This window comes from Lygodium microphyllum, chromosome 7, assembly GCF_053477565.2.
Source record: "Lygodium microphyllum isolate KBCC chromosome 7, Lygodium_microphyllum_v1.1.10, whole genome shotgun sequence".
In the NCBI taxonomy this organism is placed as follows: Eukaryota; Viridiplantae; Streptophyta; class Polypodiopsida; order Schizaeales; family Lygodiaceae; genus Lygodium; species Lygodium microphyllum.
Genome location: NC_141141.1, coordinates 85,596,394 through 85,624,134, shown reverse-complemented (window position 1 = coordinate 85,624,134; position 27,741 = coordinate 85,596,394). Strand labels below are relative to the sequence as shown.

The following is a 27,741-nucleotide window of genomic DNA, read 5'->3' as shown; positions in this document are numbered from 1 at the left end:
ACACCTTAAAACATTATCAACACCCCTTCTATACAGTGTATTCATAATAACCTGAAATGGTCTACTCTTCAATACCAATCTTCTTCTTTGATCTATTGAAAAATGTGCTGGCATAATCCATAATTTCAAGAAATGCAACAATTGGTCATAATAGGAATCAGGGTCTAGCACCTGAACCTCAAAAAGTTCAGCATCAAGAAGCTGATCAAGAACCCCTACTTCAACCTCATCATTATCCAATCTACTTAGATAATCAGCTATAGCATGTTCTCTCTCGGGGGTATGAATAACCTTGAAATCAAACTCCTATAATAGCAACATACATCTTGCCAATCTACCCATGAATTGACATTTATTTATCAAGAATAAGAGTGCTTGATGATCCACATGAAAGATGACTTGATTTCCCAACAAATAATGTTGAAATTTCTGCATAGAGAAAGCCATTCCAAGTGCTTCTCTTTTAGTTAGCTGAATAGTTCTTTTTAGTGGTAATCTTCTACTTGCATAATAAATGGGTCTATACCGACTGCGCACTTTATCCTGCATAAGGAAAACTCCCACGGCCAAGTCAAATGCATCAACAAAAACATGGAAAGGTAAATCCCATGCTGGGGGCTACAAGATTGGAGCCACAACTAACATCTTTTTAAGAATATTGAAAGCTTTCTCCTGATCTTCCCTCCACACAAACTACATCCCCTTCTTGGTTAGAGTTGTGAGAGGAGAACAAATATGTGAAAGGTGCCTGAAATACTGGCTATGCCACTTAACTTGCCCCACAAATCTCATGACTTCTTGCACATTGCTTGGAGTTTAGCTTTCTGAACAGTCGGAATCTTTCTTAGATCTATACTCACACCTTCTTCACACAAGATATGACCTAACATCACACCCCTTTTTGCTACAAACACTAACTTGAAGGGATTTAAAGGCATGCCAAATGTTCTACATCTCTAAAAACATAATCTGAGGTGTTTCAAATGGCTCCCTCTTATTACCAAACACACAAAAATCATCACTAAATACTCACATAAAGGTTGATAGATATGGCTCAAATGTCTTATCAGCATCTCCCTGAAGCTCAAGATGTCCATTTTTCAAACCAAAATTCATAACTGTCCTAACATATGCTCCCCACTCTGTGATAAAGGCGATCTTATCCATATCTTTGGATGCATCCTGATTTGATTGTACCCTGAAAACCCATCCAGAAAATTGTACATCTCATGGCATGCCACATCATCCAAAAGAGAATCAATCAAAGGAATTGGGAAAGGATCAGTAATAGTAGTTGCATTTAATTTCCTACAGTCCACACACACTTTGATCTTCCCATTCTTCTTTGAAACCACAACAATAGGAGATAACCAAATAACTTCATTAATCGGTTTAATGAACCCAACTGGCAAAAGCTTGTCAATTTCTTCCTTGACTTGTTTAGCATAATTAGGGTTCATTATATACCTCTTTTGAATGATAGGCTTAGCATGGGGCTGGTAATAACTCCTCTTGCTTGATTGCCGGATATGTATGTTTTAAGAGTAAATTAACTCCTGAACCCCCATCCAAGAGGACATCATCACGATTTCTTCTTGCATACTTGACTTGAATGGTAGGCACCTGGTAATCCACAACTCCCTGTTGGGTTGGTATAAGTGCCTAACATTCAGGAACTGCTTGATCTTGAACTAATGTACTTTGAAGAACTTCATGTTGCTTTTGCCTAATTTTAAAAGTAACTTCTCCTTAAACCCTGGTATCAAATCCAAAAGTTGTTCCAGGGTGAAATGCAAAGAACACTTTGCTAAAGCTTGAAATAGCTCTTTTGAACCTCCTTGCTGTAATTTACCAGCAATTATACTATCATAGAACTATTCCTAATGATCATGAAACTAATTCTATTGTACAGGAAAATAATCTTAATTGTCAGGAAGCTGCTCCTGCAGTTCAAGGCTCTGTATTTTAGACTTCCCTACATCATCAATTTGTTCATATTCAAATTCTTTTAGCAAGTTATTACAACTTCCTAACCTGCTTTGTTGCCTTTTTCCTTGCCTTCTCTTGTTCCTGCCAATTAAGCTTCATACCAGCTTGACTTCTAGTTACTGCTAAAACCATCGCCTCCTCTTGACAATCCTTTACTTCAATACAATTAGAACAATCACAATGAACATGCATAGTTACAGCATTAGTGTTACTTGACACCTCCTTTGCCCCTTCTTGAACCTTTTCTTACTGAATTTTCCTACAGCTAGCAACACCTGTATCTTCAAGAAATTGCCTTTTCTCATCATGGTCATGTAACTCTATAAGGATTGCTGCACTTGAGGCAAGTGGATGTTGTGGGTGAGATGCTCTTGCAAGTCTTCCATCATTGTGGGACCTTGCTACTGGCATTCCTCTCTCAGTTCTATGCCTCGCCCAAAGTTCACAGTTTGGTCCAACAAAGTGCCCTTGACCTCCACAATAATGGCATGCTCCCGTTTGGGCAATTGGCTGTTGTGCCTAAAAATTTCCCCATAAAATTTTCCCAAGGCTGACTTGCTTGCATTCTTCTAGGTCCCCTAAAGGGCCTCTGAGGTATGGTATTAGAAATAACATGATTAATTGCAGTTGGTTGAATAATTCTCGACCTAGACTGCATCACCGGCATCTACTGTGCCATCCTAACATTAGGATTGTACCAACAAGTCCTAGTCTCATGGTCCTTTCCCTAACATCTCATAATACTTTTCCTTCTTCTTAGTATCAGAAAGACCCAAATCCTTCAACTTTTGTTTAATTCTCTTATCCAACTTGCTATCCTCCCCCTTTTTCTTATCTTTATCATGCCTTCCTCTTTTTAGTCTTGGTTGATCCTAATTTCTTCTTTTTCCTCTTATGATTCTTTTTGTTGGACTCATTATCATCAGAGTCACTAGAATCCTCCTCTGAATATGAACTATAATCATTATCCTCATCATCACTGTCTTAGCCGAATCTGAGCCTGAATATACATCAGAATTTGAATCCAAAGAATCCTCGTCCTTACAGGTCTTTGATTTGGAGGTACCAAGTCTCCTCTCCACTCTCATAGCAGCCTTGATCAGTGTATCCAAAGTATCAATTTGACCCATCTCCACATTGGCAATGGGGTTCCTAATCTTACCCCTCATGCCCTTCATAAAATAAGTGATCTGCATTTCCACTGAAGGTGCATCATCAGCATCCAGCCTGTTTAACAAATTCTTAAACTTTTGGGCATAGTCTTCCACCAATATAGTCTTTTGCTGAATCTTTTTTATCTTCCTTCAAATATCTCCTGAAGTTTTGTCCTTATGAAACTTGCCTAAAAATGTTGTTTTTAAAGCAGCATATGTATTGAAAGCTGCCATACCATGACTGGCAAACCAATCCATTGCCTTTCCCTGCAAGGTGGCAGCAAACTACTGGTTCTTAACCTGATCACCATACATCTGGTTGAATCCACTAGTCGTCCACCTTGTCTCGAATTGAGCCACATGGCAATCAGGGTCTTCCTTCTTCTTGCCTAAAAATTTAAATGCTCAAACCTTCGGATTAACAAGCTGATTTGGATTCATTAAGCATTGTTTTGTTAGCTTCCTTTGAGGTGGCGAAGGATTAAAGTTCAAAAACCTCTGAGATGGGATCCTAGCACTCCTTAACAAAACCGAGCTTTCCAATACTAAATGTTGTAACCTCTCAAATGCCTGCCTAGGGGGAGTATGCTACTGGTCAGGAAGCAATATCCCCTCATCATCTGACAAATTTGGAGAATCTGCTGAAGTGGCAGGTGAATCTCAAGGTACCCACAGAGGTACCTCCTTCCAAAGAAGGCTGCCCTATGCAACAATAAACTGCTCTTCATACAACCTACCTAGGCCTTCTGCTCCACTCCTATCATTCAACCTTGCAACCGGTTGTTGCTGTCTCGCAAGAGCTTCCCTAAATTCTTGAGATCAGCTCCTGGTAAGAATAGGATTGGATAAATAAGGGTACTTGTCTAACATAAATCTTGCCCATATAAGGCACTAGATCCAATCTCAATGCGATCAGCATTCCAGCCACCTAATTGAATAACGATTGTTTCGAGGCCTGTGCCTTAATCAAGGAATAATTTCCAAGACACTAGCAGGATCGCCAAAGTGTTTTGGCTATCAAGAACCAAAGCAAAAAATATACAAACTTCTGATTGTGGTGGAATATAGAACATAAACATGACACAATTCATACACAGACTCCAATAGCCATGACCGGGAATATTTATAATTCCATGACTTCAAAATCAAAAACTTAGATGCTCAAAGAATATGGCATAGACATTTTTGATAAATCAGCCATGGTTATTCATTCTCTGTATTCCCAATTCATACAGTTCATAATCCAGAATACAATCGCCTGCATACCAGAATCAATGCCTAACATGCAGGTAACATGTCTCATGACACTTATGGACACACTTACATAGGCTAATCTCCAACGACTATATTCATATATTAAAGTAAGAAACTAAGACAACTATTGGGATTCAAGTTCTGGGGATTTCTGCCCCTAACAATCCCCAAATCCAAGCTCATAGGAGGCTCTTTATAGCAATTGATCTCCCAATATGACCAATCCTAGCAAGATTCACAAGTAGCCCTGCTTTAGATGAGATCTCTAAATTCAAATGAGTAAGATCCCTCAATCTTGAAGCATTATGGAAGAAAATTTAATGATCACTATTGTCCATGCTCCATAATAGAGAAATGAATCTCAAGAAGAGGAGAAATAAGCCAAATCTTGGCTTGAATGGGTAGAAGAGAGATTGCAAATGATTCCCACGAGCATTTAGAATGAAATTAAACTTGAATCAGTGACATTTGATCCAAATAAGTCTACTATCCACAATCCTCCATAGTTAGATGGTGTGCCAAGCTTCAAGAAAGGAAGAATAATGCCTTCAAGATTATTAATGTTGGTGGGGTCTTAAAGCAAGCTTGATGTAGAATGATCCTAAAGTAATAAAATGATGAATACTTCAAAGATTTTGAAGCTTTCATCAAGAATTCATGGTTGCCTTGTTTATAAGAGATAAAAGGGAAAATCATATGGCTCATAGAGTATGAAATGTCAAAAATAGACTTCAATCTTCCACATAGAAGCCATCACTGATCTTTATCAAGACGCAAGACCACAAATAGAAGATATTAAAGAGAAACTCTGAGATTAAAGCTTATTGCCCATGCTCATATAGTTAAAGAAGAAAGCATATACCTTCAAATTTTCCATCATAACCTCCAACTCTTAGCCAAGAAGCTTACTACACCTATTAGCAAGGTAAAGAAGAGCTTTCAAGCTTGAAATATGGGTATCACATATCATGAAGTTGTTGTCCTGAGATTAATAGCCATGTCCAAGTTCATCACTCTATAGAGAACTCCAAGAAGAAGAAAGAGCTTGATGATACATTGCATGAGTCTTGAGTGGGCCTTGTTTAGAGCTCTCTTAAGCTCCAAGTATCCACGTTTAGTGCAGCCATAGAAAGTAGGAGAAAAGTCTAGGAATTTAGTGTAGATTAAGGGAAATTTCATCACAGATTTAGGGTACAAATTTAGTGTGTTGTTGTCATGATAAATCACAAAAGAAAAGGCTTCTTATGGTAGCTTTACAAAATGATAATGCAAAATTAAGCAAAATAGAGATCCATAGCTCTAAAAATAGAGCTCAAATGTTGATCTGTTGTCCAAAAGATCTGCCCCAAATAGGTGCCATCAAAGTTGGAATATACTCCTGGATCATGTGAATTTCTAGAAGGAAAGCATAGCTTCATGGTTATCAACAGGCTCCTCAAGCTTTGAAGAATCAATATTGAGTGGTCTTTGAAGTTAAAGGAACTCAAGGAGAGAGAAAGGAGTCAAAATCCACCATGGAAGCTTGATGAAGAGGTTGAAAAGAAAAGAAGAAACCCTTTCTTGAAAATGTAGGGAATGATTTAGTATCCTCCATCCACTTATAGCACTCTTTTTGTCAAATTTCCTTCAAAATAAGCCCAAATTTGATGACAACCTAGAGTGTTTTAGTCTCTCCCAGCTAGTTGTAGCACTCTTTTTGTCAAATTCCTTCAAAATAAACCCAAATTTGATGACAACATACTAAAATGGCATGGAGACTGCCATTGTTTCCACAAGCTCCTATAAATGCCTTCAACTATGGTGTCTTGTCTTCTAACTATAGTAGTTCTACAAGTCACTATGTCAAAATCCATGTCCTATACCTGCAAGGGAGGATTGCATTGCGTGCAGGGTGAACATGCTGTACAGACTAAAAATGGCACAAAATAAGTAGCAATCTCCAATTTTTGTCACGCTATTGCATAGAGCAACCAATGTCGGGCTGTGACATGCCAAGTAGTTGCGCCCTGAGTAGATGGACAAATCCTCAAAGGAAATTTAGCTGAGATATGGCTTGTATGAGAAGATTTGATTGCTCCAAGTAGGGTAGGTCCTGCTGGCTATGGCTACCATGAAAATAGGGAGTGTAGATGAAGTTGGAGATGAAGTCAACCACTTGAATTGAGCTGGATAGAGATGAAGAGGAGTTGAGAGAAGAGATTTCAAAGCTGAGCCATGCTCACCATGGCTCTAATACCATGTTACAATGCATGGATCTAGAGCATGGCTATGGCGGATGGAAGAGAAAGAGGAGACTCATGATAACATAGAGAAGAAGGACTAATTGTCACACAAGTGAATTAGGTTCCAAGGTGAAAGCTTGGACTCATAAACACAATCTTGTGTGTGTAGAAAATGACACTGACTAAAGGGAAAAAAAGTAAAATGACATTGCTTTGAAATAAGAACCAAGTACATGCTTATGTAGTCTTTGGGTTGTTCCACTCTCCTCATTGTGCCTATGGGATATAGAGCATCTCTTCCTAGAGCATACATCATTTATCATATCTTTCAATAGGATGACACTTCCATGTTAGCCCACTTAAATGAGTTTCATTCCATTCTCAGTCATTTGTCTTCGCAAGGGATTGAATTCAAGGGTAATCTCCCTCCCTTGTTCCTCTTAGTTACACTACCTAGGTCATGGGATACATTTCGTACTACTATGTGTATAAACATGCCAATTGATGGGTTAAAGTTGCAGGATATAGAGGGTGCACTCTTGAATGAAGAGGTTAATAGAAAGAATGTTGATGCTTCATGCATCTCTCTTGCTTTGATTGTCTCAGAGACAATAATGGTAGGAGCGGTAATGACCGCCGTGGAAGATACTCTTAGCTGTCTCATTCTTAGTCACATGGACAATCTCACAATAAGTCTTGTGGCTGTAAGTCCTCATTGACTTGTCAGACTATGGGAAAGTAGGTCATATTTGGTCGTAGTGCCATAAAATGTGTGAAGACAAGGCAAGGAAAAGGGCAAGGGTAAAGTCTAGCATCAAGATTGAAGAGATTAATACCTTTCAGAATGATTCTAATGATGATTTCATACTAGCAGCTTCTTCTTTTGATACATCACAAGTTGACCGATGCTTTGCCAAGATATACTCAGTGTTAGTTAATAGATTCAAGGGCTTCCTTTCATGTGACCCCTCACAGAGAGTCGTTTCACTCTTATTGCAGTATGACTAGATCTGTCCATTTGGGTAATGACATGGCATTAGAGATAGTTGGTATTGGTGATGACTAGCTGCACTTTGACTCAAACAACATGTTCACTCTTCATGATGTACATCATGTACCAACTCTCACGAAGAGCCTTATCTATACAAGCACTTTGAATTATGCAGGTTATGTTGTCTCTTTTGGTGACTCCTCATGAAAGATTATCTGTGGGAAACTTGTCATTTCACATGGTGCTAAGTCCGATACTTTCTACCCCTTGCTTATATCTGGGTCAATTGACCATATTTTAGCAATGGATGCAATTCCACATGTATCTCTTTGGCACCTTCGCCTTGGACACATGTCTTTGAAAGGAATAAAATTACTTAATCATTTGTAATATCTTTTGTCCCCCCTTGACTATAAGTGTTTTGAATCTTGTTATCATTGTTTATATGGCAAGTAGACACATAATACATATAAAAATACTGGTAGGATATACATGGGTGAGTCTTTGATTCTTGTTCATTCGGATGTATGTGGTCCCATGCCTTACAAGTCATTAGGTGGTGCGAAGTATTTCATTACCTTCATTGATGACTATACACATAAGGTCTGGGTAATACCCTATTAAGTAGAAATTAGAATTCTTGGCTATAGTTCAGCATTGGCTCGATCTTATTGAGAACTAGTCTGGTATAGACTGAAATGCCTAAGGTCAAATAATGGGGGTGAGTATGTCTCTAAAGCCTTTGAGCAGTTTTGTGATGAAAGGAGTATTAAGTATCAGTTGACCATCCCATAGACCCCACCCCAAAATGGTATGGTGGTTGAGCATATGAAGAGGACAATTCAGGAGTGAGTCCATAGTATGCTTAGGCAAGTAGACTTACCACAATATTTTTGGGTTGAGGTAGTTACTACAACCATACACTTGATTAGTCAGTCCCCATGTACTACTCTTAACTATCAGGTTGCAAAGGAGGTATGGTCTGGCAAACCTTCATCATATGCTCATTTGCGTGTCTTTGGTTGTGAGTCTTTTTGCCATGTTTCCAAGGACAAGAACAATAAGCTGGATCCTAAGTCTGTGAAATGCATCTTTCTTGGTCATGGAAATGCGGGTGAGATGGGCTATCACCTATGGGATCTGCAAGCTCGAAAGGTTATCCATAGCCATGATGTTGTTTTCTATGAGGAGAAAATGCATCAGTAGCCTAAGCATGTCATTGAGGTACACATGGTAATATTTTAGGAGGAGTCACTTGCTACTATACAACCAACCAGATAGCTTGCAGTAGTAGCTCATGCTCTAGTGGCCCAAGTCCCTGATACTCCACAGGATATACAACCCCCACAACCTGTTTTGAGGTAGTCTACTAGAGATAAACAATAGCCTGAGCTATTTGTATCCTCTATGGATTATGTTATGGTCATAGATATTGGTGAGTCTCTTGCCTATGATGAGGCCATGTGTAGAGGTAATAGTCATTCTTGGAAGAGGGCCATGCAGTCAAAGTATGACTCGCTGCAAAAAAATCATACGTGGGATTTGGTTCCTTTGCCTAGTACAAAGCATTAGAGCTTATTTTTTATCGCATCATTCATCATGAAGTTAGCTCCACCCAATTTGGCTATACTCAACAAAAGGAAAACAAAAGGACTTTAGTCTCTAGAAGACCCTTGCCGACATTTTTTCTACTTCTTTCCTTTCATGATCTCTGAATTCAACTTTTATTCCACTGCAAAGAGGAAAATATTATGTTCTAAACGTATCAAAATTCATTCTTTTGAGGATTGCCATAGTGCCATCATTTTGGTAGTACCAACTTCGGACAGTCTCAATGGCATAGGTTGTGAAGAACACTCTGTCTACTAGCTTCTAGTGGGTTTCCAATTGAATAAACAAAAGGTTATCACTACACCAAGCATCCCATGTGTCTTGTTGTTGTGCATCCATGAACAAGTCCCAACTCTTTTCCTTCTTGTTCTTATGAACCTCCACTAACCATGACTCCTGGAGCTGGAGCTTCTTCATAATCTTCCACTTAATAATGTCTAAAAATTCCTCAATGAGAGCCAAATCTTACATTGATTTTTATTCTTTCTGTTTTTTAGCTAGAATAATATAGCTCTTTGTAGCTTTAGAAGACATTTGGATCAGCATGCTTGTGGAGAGTCCGCATCAAAATGGCGATGTATTTCTACCATTGAGAGATGACTTCTTGTAAAAGGTGGCTTTGGCAATGAAAATTTCCAATTCTTCAAGGGTGGCAAGAATTTTACACTCTTTCATTGCTTTTCTTGCTCTTTTTACTCTTCAACAGTGCCACTACTTCCATTTTCAACCTCTGTTGGTGGGTTCTTGTTGATGGTAGTTTTCCCTAGTTGCACACCAAAAACATGGAGCTCTCTAGAGAACACCAAAGAAACAAGGCAAATACTACAAGAAAATCTATCTTGTTACACCAACAAGCTTGTTCTTTATGCTTCAATTAACCATAGAAAGAAAAAGAACACCATAAACAACAAGTCTTCACATAGCATCGTATGTGAGATCTCCCATGGATTTATCACAACAAAACTTATCATATTCTTTGTAGAAACCACCAAAGAACCAAAAGAACACAAAATAATAATCAATATTGAATCAAATTAATCACATAGTATTCATATCTCAAAATCTTCATAGTTTTTCTCTCAATCTCATATAAATACAAGGTTTTTCATAGAAATTAGCTATCTCTTATACACAATCTCTCTCACACATGCTCTCCCTCAATAGTACATGAGAATAACAAAGAATAATTCTCAATAATCCTCTCTTGGTCATGGATACATCCCCCAAGAGATATGTCTGATATGAAGAGGTACCAGAGCCACTACCATGACCCTTCAGAGATCATCAATGTCATTGTTGCTTCAATCTTCAATTGAAGTCTTATGTTGCTACTTTTTCCACTTGAACTAGCTAATTTGAGCTTATATTATTCCCCTTCCAAGATTTTAAAACATCCCCAAGCTAAAAATTCATTCGATAGGACACTTATAGAAGCATATAAAAGACAAGAGAAAGCATACAAAAGCTCAAGAGACAGTATAGAAGGTAAACACAAAGTATAAAAACCATACAACTCATACTAAAACCAATCCAATCCATCAAAAACCATCCAAAAAACTCCCAATAATTCTTCAAATCACTCATCTACTATCTCAACCTCTCAAATAGAAAGAAAAATAATTAAAATAGAGGCAAATTAGACCTAACGATACCAAACAAACATACCACAAAACCAATCAAAACATCATAACTCAATCAAAGATCATCATGAGCTTCTCAAACATATTCAACCTATCCCAAAACACTTCTAAAACTAATCAATTCACCATAAAATCAACCATTTAGCACTAAAAGACAAAAAAAATCCAAGAAATAAATTAGTTCAGCCCTTATCATTTATTAGCAAATGTGATGGTACAAAACCCCTCCATTCTCTTTCAAGCAATTGATTTGGCTTAAAGATATGCTCACAAGTATAAGAGGGATGTAAATCTTTAGCATTCCTTTGGACAACAAGAAGCCACTACAAAGAAAGGACAAAATGACAATGAGAATGGAAAGGCTACTTCCTAGGCTCATGTCCCTAAAATTCCTACCTACCCATGTTACAATGTCACCAAGCAAGGGGGATAAATTTCAAGCCCTCAAATGGTGCTAAGATAGGGAATCAATATGTTGAAATAAAGTCAATACCTACCTCTACTCCCAATAATGACAAGCTAATTCCTTTATAAGGAGTGTAAGGAGAAAAAGTATATAGACAAGTATATTGCATACCACCCTTCAAGATGTAAATACAACAATTAGTATATTGGTACTTAAGGATCTTGATTATGAATCCATGCATGATAGAGATGACATGGATCAATTCTATGATTGAGCTTATGGTTTTGATAATATCTTTCCTTTTGATTTATGTGGATAAGGGATTTATTTTGGCCTTTGCTTAGACCAAGATTACTCTTGGAATGATTTCCCTAACTTCAAGTATTATTTGTGAAAGAGACTATGTCAACTAGTGGGCTCTATTTCACTACAAGAAAACTCTTTGTTTTGGGATGGATTGGATTCTAATCTAACAGTATACATGCAATAGTTATATGAGATGAAACTTCTTGAAGAGAGAGTTGTCTAAAGTTAGAGCATGCTCAATTGGGATTAGCCAAACAATAGTTATTGCAAATTTTGTGCAACCACATTTGTAGTGGGATAACACAATGTCTACATCCAAGAGGAGTTCTTAAGTAAAGAATTTTGGCTCAACTTTGCATCTTTATACTCTATAATGGATGTACACACATTATAATTAGTTCTTAGTCCTAGAGTTATAATTCATTAGAGGATTCTGGAAGTTCGGGCCTATTTTTGTAGATTTATGCAAAGTACAATCTCATTGTACCATCAAACACAAGGCATCTTCTTTAATCAAAAGCCATCATTATCTTCCATGTTTATGCCTAGTTTTTTGCTATTTCCTACATCAAACATAGCCCTTATTAGCTAGCTAGAGATCCTATTATTTTTGTTGTAGTCTTTACCAATAAACCACTACCATACACTCGAGATGCATATATTGTAGGTTGCAATGTCTCCATATCTACTTCCCTCAATCTTTTTATAGAATTTGAATATACTAATACAATCATAGATGCCAATAAACATAGTTGTAAACATGGTCATTAGGTGGATGCCCATATGTTGGATCTGATCGAGTATGAAACACTCCTCTTGATATTTATGGTGTCATGTATAATTCTATCAGCTCCCCTTCAACACACTCATAGAACAACAAAGGCATGTTAGGGTTTCCTTGCAATTAGCACCAACCCTAGTATTGTATGTTTTTACATTGTATCTCTTCACTTTTTTTGTAGTGCAACTATGATATTATTAAACAATAAGTTAAATATGTACATCATCCCAAAGGAAACTTATAGGAGCTTTCTCAAAAGCTTAACTCTACCAGTTTAAGAGCATTATCATATTTTACTAGTCCTTTCAAAACTTTGAAGATCAATGCCCTAAGGATATTCTAATACTTTCCTTGATTCTTCATTAAGATATCTTCTAACTCCTATTATATTTGATTCCAACTCAATACACAAAGCAAACAAAGTACCTTCATCATCAGCATAACTTTAGTCTATGGTGGCCACACTTCACTACAACCCCACAAAACATGTAAGTTATCCTCCTCTTCCCTCTAACAAAATACACAAAGTGGAGAGACATCTTTGTACTTAATCAATAAATATTTGGTATTTCTTTGATCCCCATCACCCTCCACAATAAGAAATTAAATTTATAAATCTTTTGTGGGGAATTTTCTTGTTGTGAAGGATGATCACCATCACCCTCCAAAATAAGAAATTGGATCTATAAGAGTAAGTAGAACTCCATATAGCTTTAGCCTCTTCTTCCACATATGCAATGTGCCTTGGTTCTAATCAATCATTGAGAATCTTCAAAAATTGCCTTAAACTTTCTTCTTCAAACCAAATCTCATGACAATAGGATTTTACAATAGGCATTGAACACACATGATATAGAGGATATACATGTAGTGAAACCCCCCAAGGTTGCTCCATAAGCAATTAAATGTCTTTTCCCACACTTTTACAAGACCATTTAAGGAATTTCACAAGTTTTGCATAATAATCCTCATTGCATTGAGGTTCATTCCCAACAATGGAATATAAGTGAATGAAAAACTATGGCAATATCTTATTTATCTATAGCCATCCTACCACTAACATCTTCAATCATAAGAGATTCTTTCTTTTGCTTGACATGCAAAGAACTAGAATAAAACTTGTTTGGAGCTTCTCCTTTCAGATCCCACTTTGCTCTTAGTTCAATTTAAGGCACTTGGAATTCTAAAATCCTCCTTATTTTCAAGGTAACTTTTAGCATCCTATAGTAGACAAAGTAAAATAACATCTCCAAGGTACAAAAAGAGAGCATAAAAGATGTGACTTCAAGATGTTGAAACATTATCACACTTTCTTTTACCTATACAAACTTTATGGCACCCATGTCCCTCTAAAAGAGTAGCAAAACTATTTATGCACAACTCCTTTTAACAAGGGTCAACCTCAAACTTTTCATGCAATTATCAAATCTCTTTAACTTGCCTTCAATCGGCATTCAAATCTAGAAGGTAATATTAAGTCCAAAAAGCAAATGTGTGTTCTCAGTTTTCCAAGCATCATATTTATAATCAACATGATTAGAGTGTGATTGTGCGTCAAGCACTCAATGATTAGCATTATGGAGGATCCACTATTTCCCTTCATACAAATAGGAATGATCTCATCAATATTCCCTCAATGTGTGTTCCACACACTTTCTATGCCAAGTGAATTTCTCACTAGATCTATTATTCATGAGACATCAACGAGTTGATGTTGCATGTAGAAACATCCCCATGCTTCTCTTTCTTCATGGATGATATATGCTAATCCATGTGTTGCAATCTTCTATCATACTCTAGTGTCCAATCACCATTGTATCCCCTAATATAATGTGATTATTAAACCATTCTCACTTCTCTTTTCTCCCCCTAAAACATTAGAACCATACATTGATACTACGTTAATTTTCTCTCCATTCACATATATTTGGACCTCTAATAAAGAGCCACATTCACCTTTGCAAACAAGTTTTGGCATGAGTTCTACTTTAACAAAAAAGCATCCTAGCACCACAAACTCTAATTTGTGTCTCCATAAAGCATTCATATCCCTCAAAGGGTAATTATTAGACCTACTCTTCCCAGATCTTCACTTTTTGAAAGGCCAAGGTTGTTGATTTTTGTTGCTTCAATAATTTGTTGCATGATTTCTTTTTTCCTATAGAAGATTAGATATCATTAGTTCCAAGATATGGTAGTAACATTTTTTGACACTCTATCCAAGAAGCAAACTTATTTTTTAACTAGCTCTACAAGATCATTGAGAAAGGCATACATGTTAGAAAAACTTTGTTTATTTCTACCCAATCTCTTGAATAAAACCCTAGATTGATTCTTTTCTTCCCCTTTGTCATTTGTATTTTTTCACTTAAACCTACCAATGTCAATTTTTTCTTTATCAAGGGAAGGTGAAGCTCTTCATTGTCTTCTTTCTCTTCTTCTTCTTCTCTAATAGCTTTTCGACTTGTTGGTGTGCTTGGTGGTGGATGTAAAGGAGCAATGGCATTGGATTGTGTTTCTTGGGTCACAGAACTATCTTCGAGTCTTCAAGATTTTGGACAACAACTTGGTGGGTTCACTATACCTCGAAGCTAGTCTTGTGTTCTTGCTTTCTTAGTTTGGAGAGAAGGATGCATAGTTAGTTAAAGCAAAGTGTTGAGTGACAAGGTGAGAGATTGTCACTGAAGTGAGTTGCAACTTCTAAAAGAATAGAATTTTTTCCAAATTCCTAATTTTTCTATGTTTGGCTCAACACCCTCCAATAATAAGATAAAAATGATCAACCATTTCTCTTGTTACCATTTTTACGATATACCTTCTTTACTACTTTGATTTTGGAAATCAACCACCATATCTTAAATATTCTACCCCTTTCACTATCAACATTAAATCCATATCTCCATGAGATGACATCTATAGCTTGGGATTTCCACCCCATCGAGCTCTTGTGACTCCCTTAGCCTTTTCCCTCATGCCTGCAAACTAAAGGGACATGAGACTAGATGATGGTAGAGTGCTCTCCCAAAATGGTAAGTCATGTCAAAGTTCATAAATAATGTGTGCTTCCTCACACCTATTCTATCACTTGTGCAGACAATCTCATCATTGATACCTTAATTTACTATAATACAATAGGAATTTTAACCTCATTACTAAGATGTTCCCTTTTCAAATTTTTTTTTTAAGTTTTATTCCAAGATGAAACTTATTCACTCTGATCAACAAAATAAGAAACAAATAAGTTCAATCTTCACTTTTACATCTACTTTAAGGCTCATTTCAAAGTCCAAAAATGAAGAGCCAAGTCTCGTTAGTGGGGTTTCTAGAAATCTTGCTCTAAATGGAAGGATTTCACCACATATGATTCTTGGATTTAAATCAATGTAACTCCACTCTACTTTGCAAACTATTTAAGAAGAATTACTAACACTATAAACATGTTGAAAAGTTAATGAGAGCTCAATAACCCTTTATGGAATGAATCCAAGAAAAATAATAAGTAGGCTATTTATTGGTCCATAAAATGGGATTATTTGATCAATGAAAGCAAGTGATTGAAGCCGTAACTCTTTTAATCATTCTTACAAAGATAGATGGTTGGTGTAGTGACAATGATGATAAAGGGCTACATCCATGGGGTGGATTATTGATATCAATAAGGAAATTTCATGTGGATACATTACCTCTTGTTATTAAGCAATAAAAAAACCACTTAGTTTTAGTCAAGGAAATCAATTGATAAATTGTCACCTCAAAGAACAAAGAGGAATCAATGCACTATAAAGTAAAAAATTGGTCATTTCATCTTAAAGTTTTTGTGAGGTCTATTCTTCATTTTAGATAAGTAAAGTCAAGATGTCTCCCTTTAATCCTACCACACAAACTAGGCCATTAAAAGTCTGAGAATTGAATAGGCATGGGTCCTCCACAAACTAAAATTCTATATGGGATATAAGCCTAAATCAAAGATCTTGCAATCTTTTGCTTTTTGTGATGCAAGCCTTGACAAATTTCCTACAAGATAGATTCCTAGATCAAATTCCTTGTCTTTCTTTTGGTTTTATTTTGTTTTAAGGGGCATAATCAAGTGAATACAAAAATTTTGTTTTTAGAGAAACCATTCATGCCAAGTCAAAAAGGACTTAATATTAAGTATTCACATGTTGATTATTTCCAAACATGCTATTTTAGGTGTATGCTATCTTGTAAGATGGTGAAGTAATTTCATTAGCATGGGATGACAATGTTGGTGTTGTAATGACTCATTCTTCAAAAATCTACTTGTGATGACTCTTTTGAATGAGGAATATAAAGTTGATTATTATTTCAAAGTTGAATAGTGGCATCATTCTTGTCTTGTCAATTGAGAAGTTAGTAAAGCAAACTTCTCAAAAAGAGAGCACAAAAGCACATGATAATTTATTCCCACTTTATTTTTGTTCAAGTGAATTTTGGATATGTAGAGCACACATTTAAGCTTTTAGAAGCTAGGAGGATCAAAGACAAAAAGATAATCAAGTCATCTCATCTACCAAAGGCAAAGGATCTAGTTAAGCAAGCACTAACCATCCTCAAAGGCACCCTTGGAGATCCATGCAAGGAATATAGGAATACAAGAGTTTATCTTAAGTTATAATTGGAAATATTTACTTGGATAAATAGACTTATCACTTGTCTTATTTACAAGTGCAATGTATCATGATTCCATAATGAGTTGTCTCATGTGGGAGGAAGTTAGAAGCATACATCCTTTGAAAAGTGACTCTAATAAGTTGGAATGTTAATTCATATCTTTTCAAAAGTGGTTAGTTTTTCTATTTGTTGGTCTAGACTTATGATTCTTATCATTGATGATCAACTTTTAATCTATTCCTGACATTGCTAGAATTGGGACCAATGTTACTCACACAAGAAGAATGTCTTGGAAGGTCACAAATACCCACTAATGTATTAATGTGTATATGGATTGAAAAGATGATTGATCTTGTACATCATCCATTTAACTTGGGAATTTTAAGTATCCTTATGGCTTTAACCTTGAGAAAATTGCAGAGAATGAAATATTACAAAGAAGGCGAATCATTAAAGCTTCTTTAAATCACTACTTGTGAAACATGAGAATGTTATTTCCCTCATTCATATCAATAATCAAGTAGGTAATAAGCTTTAAATTCAAACCATTGACAAACTTACTAAAGGAGAAACTAAAAATTTTGATGGCATTATAAGTTTCTCAATTAATGAGCCAAAATAAAATTTCATAATCATGAATATTTGTGTTGTTGCAAACCTAGTTTAATACAATCATATCATCCTTAAAATAGAGAGGTTTTTAGGCCATATTTTTTAGCTATCAATGCTTGAAAATTTCAATCCATCTATGTATCATAATGGAAGGAAGGATTAGTGTAACTTTTTGAATAACAACATGATTCTTCCTAGTCAAATATCTTTTTGCATATTACATAGTAGATATTACTATAACAATATCATAACTCATTATCTCACTAAAACTCAAATATGTCATACTTGAATGAAGCAAGAAGTTAACCTATTGGACAATTTACACTTGGCTTTGTACTTACTTATTCAATACAAGTGCATTGGTTAGTTAAGCAACATTACATATGCTTGTAAAATAGTTACATATCAAACATCAAAGTTGAAATGATGGAATATAATGACAAGTGTATCAAATGTATATCACAAAGTATGATTGAGTAGCAAAGATTATTTATAGACTTGTCTGGAATATAGTGGATGCAAATTGCATCCATGAGCTAGTCATTCCATATGCCCAATATTAATCTAGGGACCACATGATACAACATGTGCTTATGACCATAAGGTATAAAATCCTTTTGAATATGGGCATTGTAAACAATCCAAGATCATTAAACATGGCTTTGCCACTAATGTTTTCACCCTCTTTTACTGTCAACATTAGGATTCATAAAACTACACCATACCTCATTTGGGACTATATTCTCCCAATGAAATCGTCACTAAAAGGAAGTGGAACAGTTTTCACAGCTCTATACTTGCCCACATTGTTGAGGTGCTCATTCTCCAACCTAGCAACAAACATAATGAGTTTGCTTAGAACCAAAAATGAAAAGACATCCATTTTTATATTCCCCAATAATCTAGCTCACCACTTTATGTTAATTTTCGTCAAATTCATTCCATGTTTCTTTACTATATAGAGCATGACCTAATTTTTACCAAAAAAATCATAAAGCAAATGTATATTTTATAGGTTTTCCTTTTCAAAATTCAAAAAATGTATGTGCTTATGTGAATGTATATGTACACATGTATGCATATATCGTATGGATGTCTATATAGGTATGTATATGTGGAAATGAGTGTATATGTGTATGTATATATTTATGTGTATATATATGTAAAATATGAGAAAACATATCTTGTGTGACATCTCTAGAGAAAAAGAGTCTGAATGAGCTTAAGGGATTCACAAATGTAAACTCATACTATCATATACATTCAAAGTCTAATTTAAAGACCCCTTATCTATAAATTTATCATGAATAAAACACCCCTCTTTCCTATTCAATCTATAAACATCACCCTTAAATGGTACTTTTATGTATGTAAAAAAGCTTCAAATTAGGATTTTTAAAATCCATTCTTTTAAACCCACATGATAGGCTTACATATTATATGAGTGACCCCACCAACAAGTAAACAAGATTGTGAGAGTAAGTTACCTATAAAAGTTCCAATGACCACGCCGCATGATTTCTAGAGCAGCAAAGAAGAAATCAAACAAGTAATGCTCTGATACACCGAATTGAAAGTGTGATAATGATTGCACCCATGCCAATCGTAGAAGCAAATTTATACCCTATAGAATCAAATACATGCTATAGATATAAGGTTTTAATTCAATAAATCAAGAGCACATCTATTAAGAAACTTATGAAAGCAAATAAATGTACCATGGAAATAAAGTAAATGCACTTGTTTTTTAATATGAGTTGATCTCTCAACCAAGGGTTCTTTGAGTTTGGTTGAAGGAGGCCCCAATCCATCACAATGTCCCAATACATTTGATATATGGTTGCTAAGGAAGATGTGATAATGAAGATCACAAACCAAGCCATGGAAGGGTTGAATTGGTAAGTAAGTCTAGATCCAACTGCAATCATTGCTGACAAATATTTGCAACCATTTGCAAGATGCACTCGATCACCTTCATCAAACCATCGCCTCAAGCACTACATATTCACCTTAACAGTAAGCTTCAAAATAAACAAAATGTGAATAGATCTCTAAGGTTATCTTGTTTTATTCAACATATAAGCTTCAACTCCCTTATATGGATATAATCACCTGCAGTAAGCGCCACCAATATGGAAGAAACGATAATACATATGCAATTTGATGATAATTGGGACCTCCACAAGATTCTGTGGAATGGTTAAGGAAGTGGCCTCCTAAGAAGTAGCATGCCACATGTTGTGTGCTCCTTATTGCTGCCACCTAAAGTCCAACAAATAAGCCATAATGTGTGTGTATGTGCATACAAGTATGCACATGTGCATGTGTGTGGAGGTGCATGCTTTTTCCACATTTGAGATACAATTACTTGAAGATCATTGATTTCATTTTATTTTTCAAAATACATTTATGTGAATCCTTTACTTGAAGATCATTGATTTCATTTTATTTTTCAAAATACATTTATGTGAATACATTCATTGACATTCATTATCCCAATGAAAAAGTGATGAAAGGCACCTGGCTAGTTAGTTGATCCGCAAGAAAAAAGTCAGCCATCACAACCTACATAATAGAATACCACTATCATTTATGCTTTCACATTAGTTACAAGGGCATGAAAAATTTAGTGACTCTTTATTGCCTCTAAAAGGCATGAAAAATGTTCTAAGAGAATGATACCTTACAAAATGGTGCCAAAATAATACGTTTCAAGCATCTTAAGAAGAAAACCCGGCTGGAGCGATAGCATATATTTAGTGGACAAAGAAGAATGGTCAAAAAGGCCTATAAAGATTGCAAGAGGCATGGTTGTTAGCATATATTAAGAAATCTTAGGAATACAAGTAGTCTCAAGTCCAATGTGCTAATTTGAAATGCTCTATATGCACCATATCTATGTAAACTTCCAAAATAAGAAATGCAAAAGCAAATGTTAATAGGTAAAATGTTGTATGCATAGTAGATGATGATGTGAGTATAATTGCAAAATAAGAGTGTAAATCTAGATGTTTTACCACTTGTGTAAGAAAGTGAAATTTTTATCTAATGGAGTTGAGTATCCAATTTCTTACCAAAATTGTTGCAAAGGGTATAAAGTCCGGATTAAAAGGTGTAGTTGCTCCAAAGTAAATAATTAGATGGCACACCATGCTAGCAACAACCAAAGTTGTGAGGCTTGTGCAAACCAATAGAATTTCACGGTTTCGAAGCTCTGTGCTTGGAGCAAACTCAAAAATGAATGGATAGTTTATCCTTACTTGCCGCCATAAGTAGACATTCCATCCATACATGTACATATGAAGAAGCATAAGAAATAACAAGCTATTCATAAGAAATGGGAAAATAGGTTAGAAATGTGACACATGATTAGTTCAATCAAACTTGCATTCTATAACAAAAGAAGGGAAATTACACTCAAACATTTATAATCTTGATCTTTCGAAATAATTTACCTGTAAATTGGGTACATTGTTCCAGCATAGCTTTGAAGATGTGAACCATTGTAGTGAACACCATTTACATGGAGCAAAATTATGAAGGATGCTAGAAAAGCTAGAGACCACCCAGTGAAGAGTCCTACAATATTGAGTTTTCTCATCAAAAGAATTCCTAGCTAATAAAATCATTACCATAACTTGACATATAAATTCTTAAAGGAAATTTCACAACATTGTTACTTAAGATACATTTAAGTATATGTGTATCTATATATATAGAGATATATCGTCCTTTTAATTATATTATTATTCTCATATTTAATATGGGACTTGCTATACATCTTTGATATGTTTATGTAGAAAACTTTAGTAAATTCCCCCTCTCTTTATTTTTTGAATAAGAAGCACATTTTTTGGTATGTTTTCTCTAACAAATAATTACCAACAAAGTATGTGATCGTGTGACAAACTTTTTGTTGTATGGGTCTTAACAACATCATGGCCTTCTTATGATCATCTTTTGCAAAATGTTGAGTGAATAGTTTTTCTGCCTCTTCCATCAAAAGTGAGACCTGATAGATGAGGGAAGAGATAGTCATAATTTGATCCAATTTGTAAGATGAGGAAAAACATAGTCATTATATGATGAAACATGTGTCTAAGCTCTTTGAATTTTGGGAGCGCACACACTCACTTTGTCTGAGCTATTGAGTCGTGATCTTTCAAGGGCCTTCAAATACGGAGGAGATGCATTTCTTCCTGTCACCTACAATCAATTATTAAAGAGGGGAAAGTTGAAGAAATTTCTATGAAACACCCACTACTAGCATATAATATCTTGTGTGAAAGTTGTACACTAGACATTACTACTTTTAGAAATTTAAGAACTCATGGAATGAAATGAGGAAGTTTGCCTTTACCTTATCATATTTCTTCAATATCTTTCCAAAAGCAAGCATGTTGAGTGAGCTGTAAGAGAAACTCAAGCCTTAATTAGTTAAAAGTGGTAGTTGTAATAACAATGACAAATTAGTTAAAAGCAACAACAAGAATAGAGCAATAAATTTTGGATTAGTAATAGCAATAGCATTGTTAAGGGGTGGGAGGACAAGGATTAGAAAGAGAATAACACAAGGAGCATAAGAAATAGTATTAGTAGTATTAGAGCCATACCTGAAGCTCTTTAGTAAACCTAGGCCTCGATAATACTCGACAAAGGCACCACGAAGCATCTTCCTTGCATACTTTATTCTCTTCTTGCTTAGTAGAGAGCTTGACCCACTAGCATGTTGATGATGGTCAGCTTCAACATTCATATTCATGTTGATGCAACGCATTGGGGCTCCTATTGTAGAAGCCATATGTATGGCTACCTTTGGAGTACTACATGTCATGAGACGCTTCAATGGAAAACTATTATTGCTAGCCACATGGTAATGCTGTTGATTATTATTCATAATCAAATGTTTATTATTTTTTTGAGTAGGAGTTGCACGTAGTACTGATAATTCTTGATCTATACATGATGAAAATGGTAAGGCTAGATCCTCTAGATGCTCCTCTCCTTCTTTTGTTGATGCATTATTAAACTCAACATTTGTATTTTTGTTCATTGTGATTAATCCATTCTTAGTTTGATGTTGCATAGAGATGGTTGCATCTAAAATTGGTAGAAGCTTGTTGTTGCCACAAGTGGTGTCCAAATCCACATCATTTGTCTTCAAACTAGTGTCGTTGTCTTCCAAGGTCTGTTTATAAGAAGCAATTGGTCGCAATAATGCTGCATAGTCAAAGAAGACAACCATTTTTAAACAATTAAATTATTTCAAAAATAGGACTTACTTTCTTTGACCCAAGACTTAATGCCAAAATTGATGTAAGGTTTGTGGTACTTTTTAGTTCCCAATCAAAGTAAACAAGAAAACTTGAAATAATACATTCATATTACGTGGTCAAGGGTAATGTCATGAGCTAAGCTATCCATCATGCAATGGAACAAATGGTGCAAAAGCATGGAGCATTACATGAAAGATTGATCAAGAAATAACATGCAACATGCATATAGCTAAGCAAGAAGGTAATTTAAGTCCATACACAAATAATCTATGTTCTATATATGAGTTGCTTATAAAAATAATCAGGGTAAATGAGCCACTTGCATGACAAGTCAAATGCAAGAATTCTTTTGAATACTACCAAGAGCTATTTGGTGTGACACCATTTGGGATTAGTACTCCAATCTTGATCATCATATATTGATGAGCTTTACATTGTCTTCATCACATGGTGAGGTGTTAAAAACCACCCTAAATGGACTTTGGTCATGTGCAAAGCAAGAATCCTTGGCTCTAGTTTTCCCATACTCACATGACGCCCTCCAATGATAGTCAATAGTAGTCGATACAAACTTCTATACCTTATAATTGCCATCCTTTCCAAAGGAGTAGAGCTATAGTCACTAATATTCTAAGATTTGTTGGTAGTTATGTAAGAGAGCTAGTTGTTTTCGTCCTAGTATTCTAGGGGCTAGAGTGCTTATATAAGATCTATAAGGTTACTCAAAAAATCCTAAGACTAGACCCTTCTAAAGTGTGAAAACACTAGATGACTCTTTCTTAAAGGCTATGTAGGTTTATAGGTTGCACTTAAGAATTTCCATGCAAGAATCTAAGTAGACAAGTATATGTTAGCACCTCGTGTGTCCTAAACTAAGTAGCCTTATGTGCCAAACCAATACATCTTTACATATGAAAGATTATAAATTTCTTAAATAATACTTTTCAATGTCTTCAAAATATTTAATATTTTCAAACACCCCATTTAATCATCCAAAGGGATAATTTATGTTTAGTGGTTGTACATGTTAGTTTTGTCATGCAAAACATCTTTAGTTGTGGCAATGTACGAAAAGGAAGGGTGGGAATGGAATGGATTTTTTTAGATTGACTAAGAAAAACACTAATACTTAGGAAGATCTAATTCTATAATATGGTTTGGCCTATATGGCTATGCTTCACAGTGACATCACAATAGATCACATGTGGAGATGTATCTACGAACTTGAGCAAATCATGTTAGCAAGAATATTAGCTTCAATGTATCTATATGTGTGTAGGTGTGCCTACATGTGTGCATATGGATGTGTGTATGCATGTGTGTGTGTGTGTGTGTGTGTGTGTGTGTGTGTGTGTGTGTGTGTGTGTGTGTGTGTGTGTGTAAATGTGGCACATGTGTGCACGTGCTTGTGCACACGTGTGTAAACACATGTACATAAACACACACACACACACACACACTCTCTCTCTCTCTCTCTCTCTCTCTCTCTCTCTCTCTCTCTCTCTCTCTCTCTCTCTCTCTCTCTCTCTCTCTCTCTCTCTCTCTCTCTCTCTCTCTCTCTCTCTCTCTCTCTCTCTCTCTCTCTCATACACGTGCATATGTGAGCATGCATGTGTGTTTATGTGTTTGTGGCCCACAATGCACATGCATGTGTGGGGGCATGCGCATATAACACACACACGTATGCATGTGTGTATGTATACACACACATGCATGTGTTCATCCCATCACATGTGTATGTGGTCTCATGCACATATAATCATGCAAACACACACACACATCCCCAGGCATGTGTGTACTATGTATATGTATGTTGTATGTATGCACATACATATGTGTTTTTGCTTCTTTTAATTTTTATTGGTGCTTGAGGCAAAATAGATGCACTCATTGATATAGTGTTTTGAAAACTTATATGACTTTTGAAAACTTTGTTATGTTCTCAAATCTCCTACTTCAATTTAATATGGTTATGGATTGAAAGATGGGATGCATGTTTACGTACGCTTTTCAAGGCTAAGGGATTTTTTGAAGAAGAGAAAAGGAGAGGAAGAAGAAGAAGAACAAGCAGAGGTGGATGAAGTAGTAGAAGAGGGTGAGGAAAGGTCAAGGATGTCAATGGCAGTGTTATTATTGTTGTTGTTGCCTCTTTTGTTGTTGTTGACCATATTATGTGTTGCACTAGTATAAGCCATCATAGTGCGCAAGTCTACGAGAGTATGGAGTTGGCACTTGAGTGTCTCTAATCGCTGCGCAAATTCATCCTCCTTTGCTCCATAGAATGCATTCACTTTATTGAGCTCTGCATCAACACTTGCAAAGAAGGCCACTTCATATTTATTTACACAATAGGGCTCCAAGACTTGTGTCTCATAGATTTCTAACACAGAATGCCCTCCAATGCTTGTTGGGCCAATAGTATTGTTGCATTTTCGATGATGAACCTGCAAGCACCCCACTCAATGTTCAACTATCAGCTACAATCATTACCTCAATCATGGTAAGTGGCATCGTGATTGAAGAACCAAAATGCACAACTTGGGTTTCATTTCAACCAAGACAATTAGGATTAGCATGCATTTATCAATATTAAATGGATAAGCATATGATATTAATAAGGGTGTGAAGATTATACATAGATAAACCAGATACATGTGAACTATCATGATAAATCTACTACTCAAAGTAGCATGCTATTGATCACACAATAAGTCAATATGTATGAATGTTTTTGGTTTCATGATATGATCCTAATTTGGTGTCTTGAAATCTTAACCAAGCTATGATAGGGTGAGAGTAGGGTGATACTAACTTGGTGCCTTTAAACATTGGCCAAGCTATCCATCAATTCAACAAGGGCCTTAATGAAGCTTAAAGGACTAGGGCAACATCAACAAAAAATCAAGGTTTAACATAAAATGAATCACAAAATGTCCAAAAAAAAATTGTATAATAAAACCTTGAATGTTGTAAAATTCTTAGTTATAGAGGTGACAAACATAGATTTTAGGTGGAAGGTTTTTGAATCTACTACCAAAAATGTTATAGTTGAGTTTTGGTGGAACGCATGGATTTTTGTGGGTTTTTTTTTTATACTAGGATAGATCATAGGGGGCTCTTGGGGGGTTCACTATATATATATATATATATATACCCTATTTTTTTATTTTTTTCCAAAATAAAACACAACCCTTTTCTATTCAATCTATAAGTAATCCTTTTATTTGGCACCCTTCTATATATATAAAAATGTGTAAAAATAGAATTTTAAAATTTCCTTATATCTAACCCATGTGATAGACACACATAATTACGAGTGACCCTTCCGAGAGGGGATGTTGCATAAAACCTAAAGAAGAGGTGGATCATTACCCGTATCACATCTTGTTGTTTGGCATTACTATTGGTGGGCAATCTCTTCCTGATGTTTCTGAGAGGGTAACCAAAATTTCCATAAGGAGGGTCAATTATATTATCATCATCAACATCATCATCTGCCTGGAACTTGATCAGCTTGAGGTCCTTCTTGAGCTTCCAATAATTGCAGAAGGCACTCTTCCACTCGGGGACCAACTGAAGCTCCAATTGCTTTGAAAACTTCACCATTGAGGGAACGATCAGAGCGATAGGAATCACAGAGATAAAACAAATGAGCTCACAGCGGAGCGCTCTGTATGGTGCTATGGAGATAAGGTGATACGCAGGATTGGGGCTGTCAGATCGGATCAGCAGATCAAATCAAGCGTAAAAATATACAAACAATCATCTGAGGCTGAGCCAGGGTGGTCTAAGTAGGGCTTCATGCTTCATGCTGGCGCTAGTTACATGGGTATGTTGCTATGGAGATAACGGAGCTCTCTGTATGGTGCTATGGAGATAAGGTGATACGCAGGATTGGGGCTGTCACATCGGATCAGCAGATCAAATCAGGCGTAAAAATATACAAACAATCATCTGAGGGCTTCATGCTTCATGCTGGCGCTAGTTACATGGGTATGTTGCTATGGAGATAACGGAGCGCTCTGTATGGTGCTATGGAGATAAGGTGATACACAGGATTGGGGCTGTCAGATCGCATCAGCAGATCAAATCAAGCGTAAAAATATACAAACAATCATCTGAGGCTGAGCCAGGGTGGTCTAAGTAGGGCTTCATGCTTCATGCTGGCGCTAGTTACATGGGTATGTTGCTATGGAGATAAGATGATCCTCGGGATTGGGGCTGTGAGATCGGATCAGCTGATCAAATTAAGCTTAATATACAGTCATCGGAGGCTGAGCCAGGGTGGTCTAAGTAGGGATTATGCTTCATGCTGGCGATAATTATATGCGTTTGTTTGGCTCTTTGATTAGTCTAAGACATTAAACGCGAGAGAGAGAGAGAGAGAGAGAGAGAGAGACGGATACAATAAGCAAAGGGCACTTATGAGAGGGATTAATAACAATATGCCCAGAAATCCACTGCATCATCAGATGATGGAACTTGCCCTGAAAATACCAGCTCGATGATGCGCCCACCATTGAGCTTCAGTGGGCTTGCACTAATACTTCACTATGCCTCAAAAGTTGCCTTTCCACCAATCGGCTTTCCCTTTCCCCCCCCACCACTACCATCCTAACGACATAGTTTACACCCTTTGTGGTTCCCTTATCTTGTGGTTAAAGATTTCCTAGTGTTTTTTCTACTAACCTTTATAGTTGCCTCATTTTTTTGTGAGGCCTTAACCCCCAATAGTCAATGTAACTGTTCGATTCACGTTCAACAGTGCTTATCAACATCATCACGCAAATTCACAAATCACTTCACCATAACCAAAAGAGAAAAACAAAGTGTTTATTAAAGATGTGGTGCATGACCTGGTCACTTG

At 36.1% G+C, this 27,741-nt stretch overlaps 1 protein-coding gene across 2 annotated transcripts; it reads right to left on the bottom strand.

Annotated features, from left to right (window-relative positions):
• Positions 1-10,334: 10,334 nt before the first annotated feature.
• LOC148033646 (phosphate transporter PHO1-like) lies at positions 10,335-27,263 on the bottom strand. Of its 2 annotated transcripts, XM_087681562.1 has the most exons (15): positions 26,247-27,263; positions 24,880-25,318; positions 22,212-22,818; positions 21,959-22,007; positions 21,733-21,804; positions 21,481-21,610; positions 21,054-21,177; positions 20,673-20,922; positions 20,281-20,385; positions 20,119-20,163; positions 19,711-19,860; positions 19,317-19,595; positions 19,086-19,222; positions 18,324-18,428; positions 10,335-14,512 (listed from the first exon to the last, which is right to left on the bottom strand). In XM_087681562.1, exons 1-14 carry the CDS (start codon positions 26,478-26,480, stop codon positions 18,335-18,337), a joined length of 2,715 nt encoding a protein of 904 aa, XP_087537688.1. In that variant the 5' UTR covers positions 26,481-27,263; the 3' UTR covers positions 10,335-14,512; positions 18,324-18,334. The 2 variants fall into 2 exon arrangements, with proteins under 2 accessions (XP_087537688.1, XP_087537687.1); XM_087681561.1 differs by lacking the exon at positions 10,335-14,512 and having other exon boundaries at positions 18,323-18,428.
• Positions 27,264-27,741: the final 478 nt, after the last annotated feature.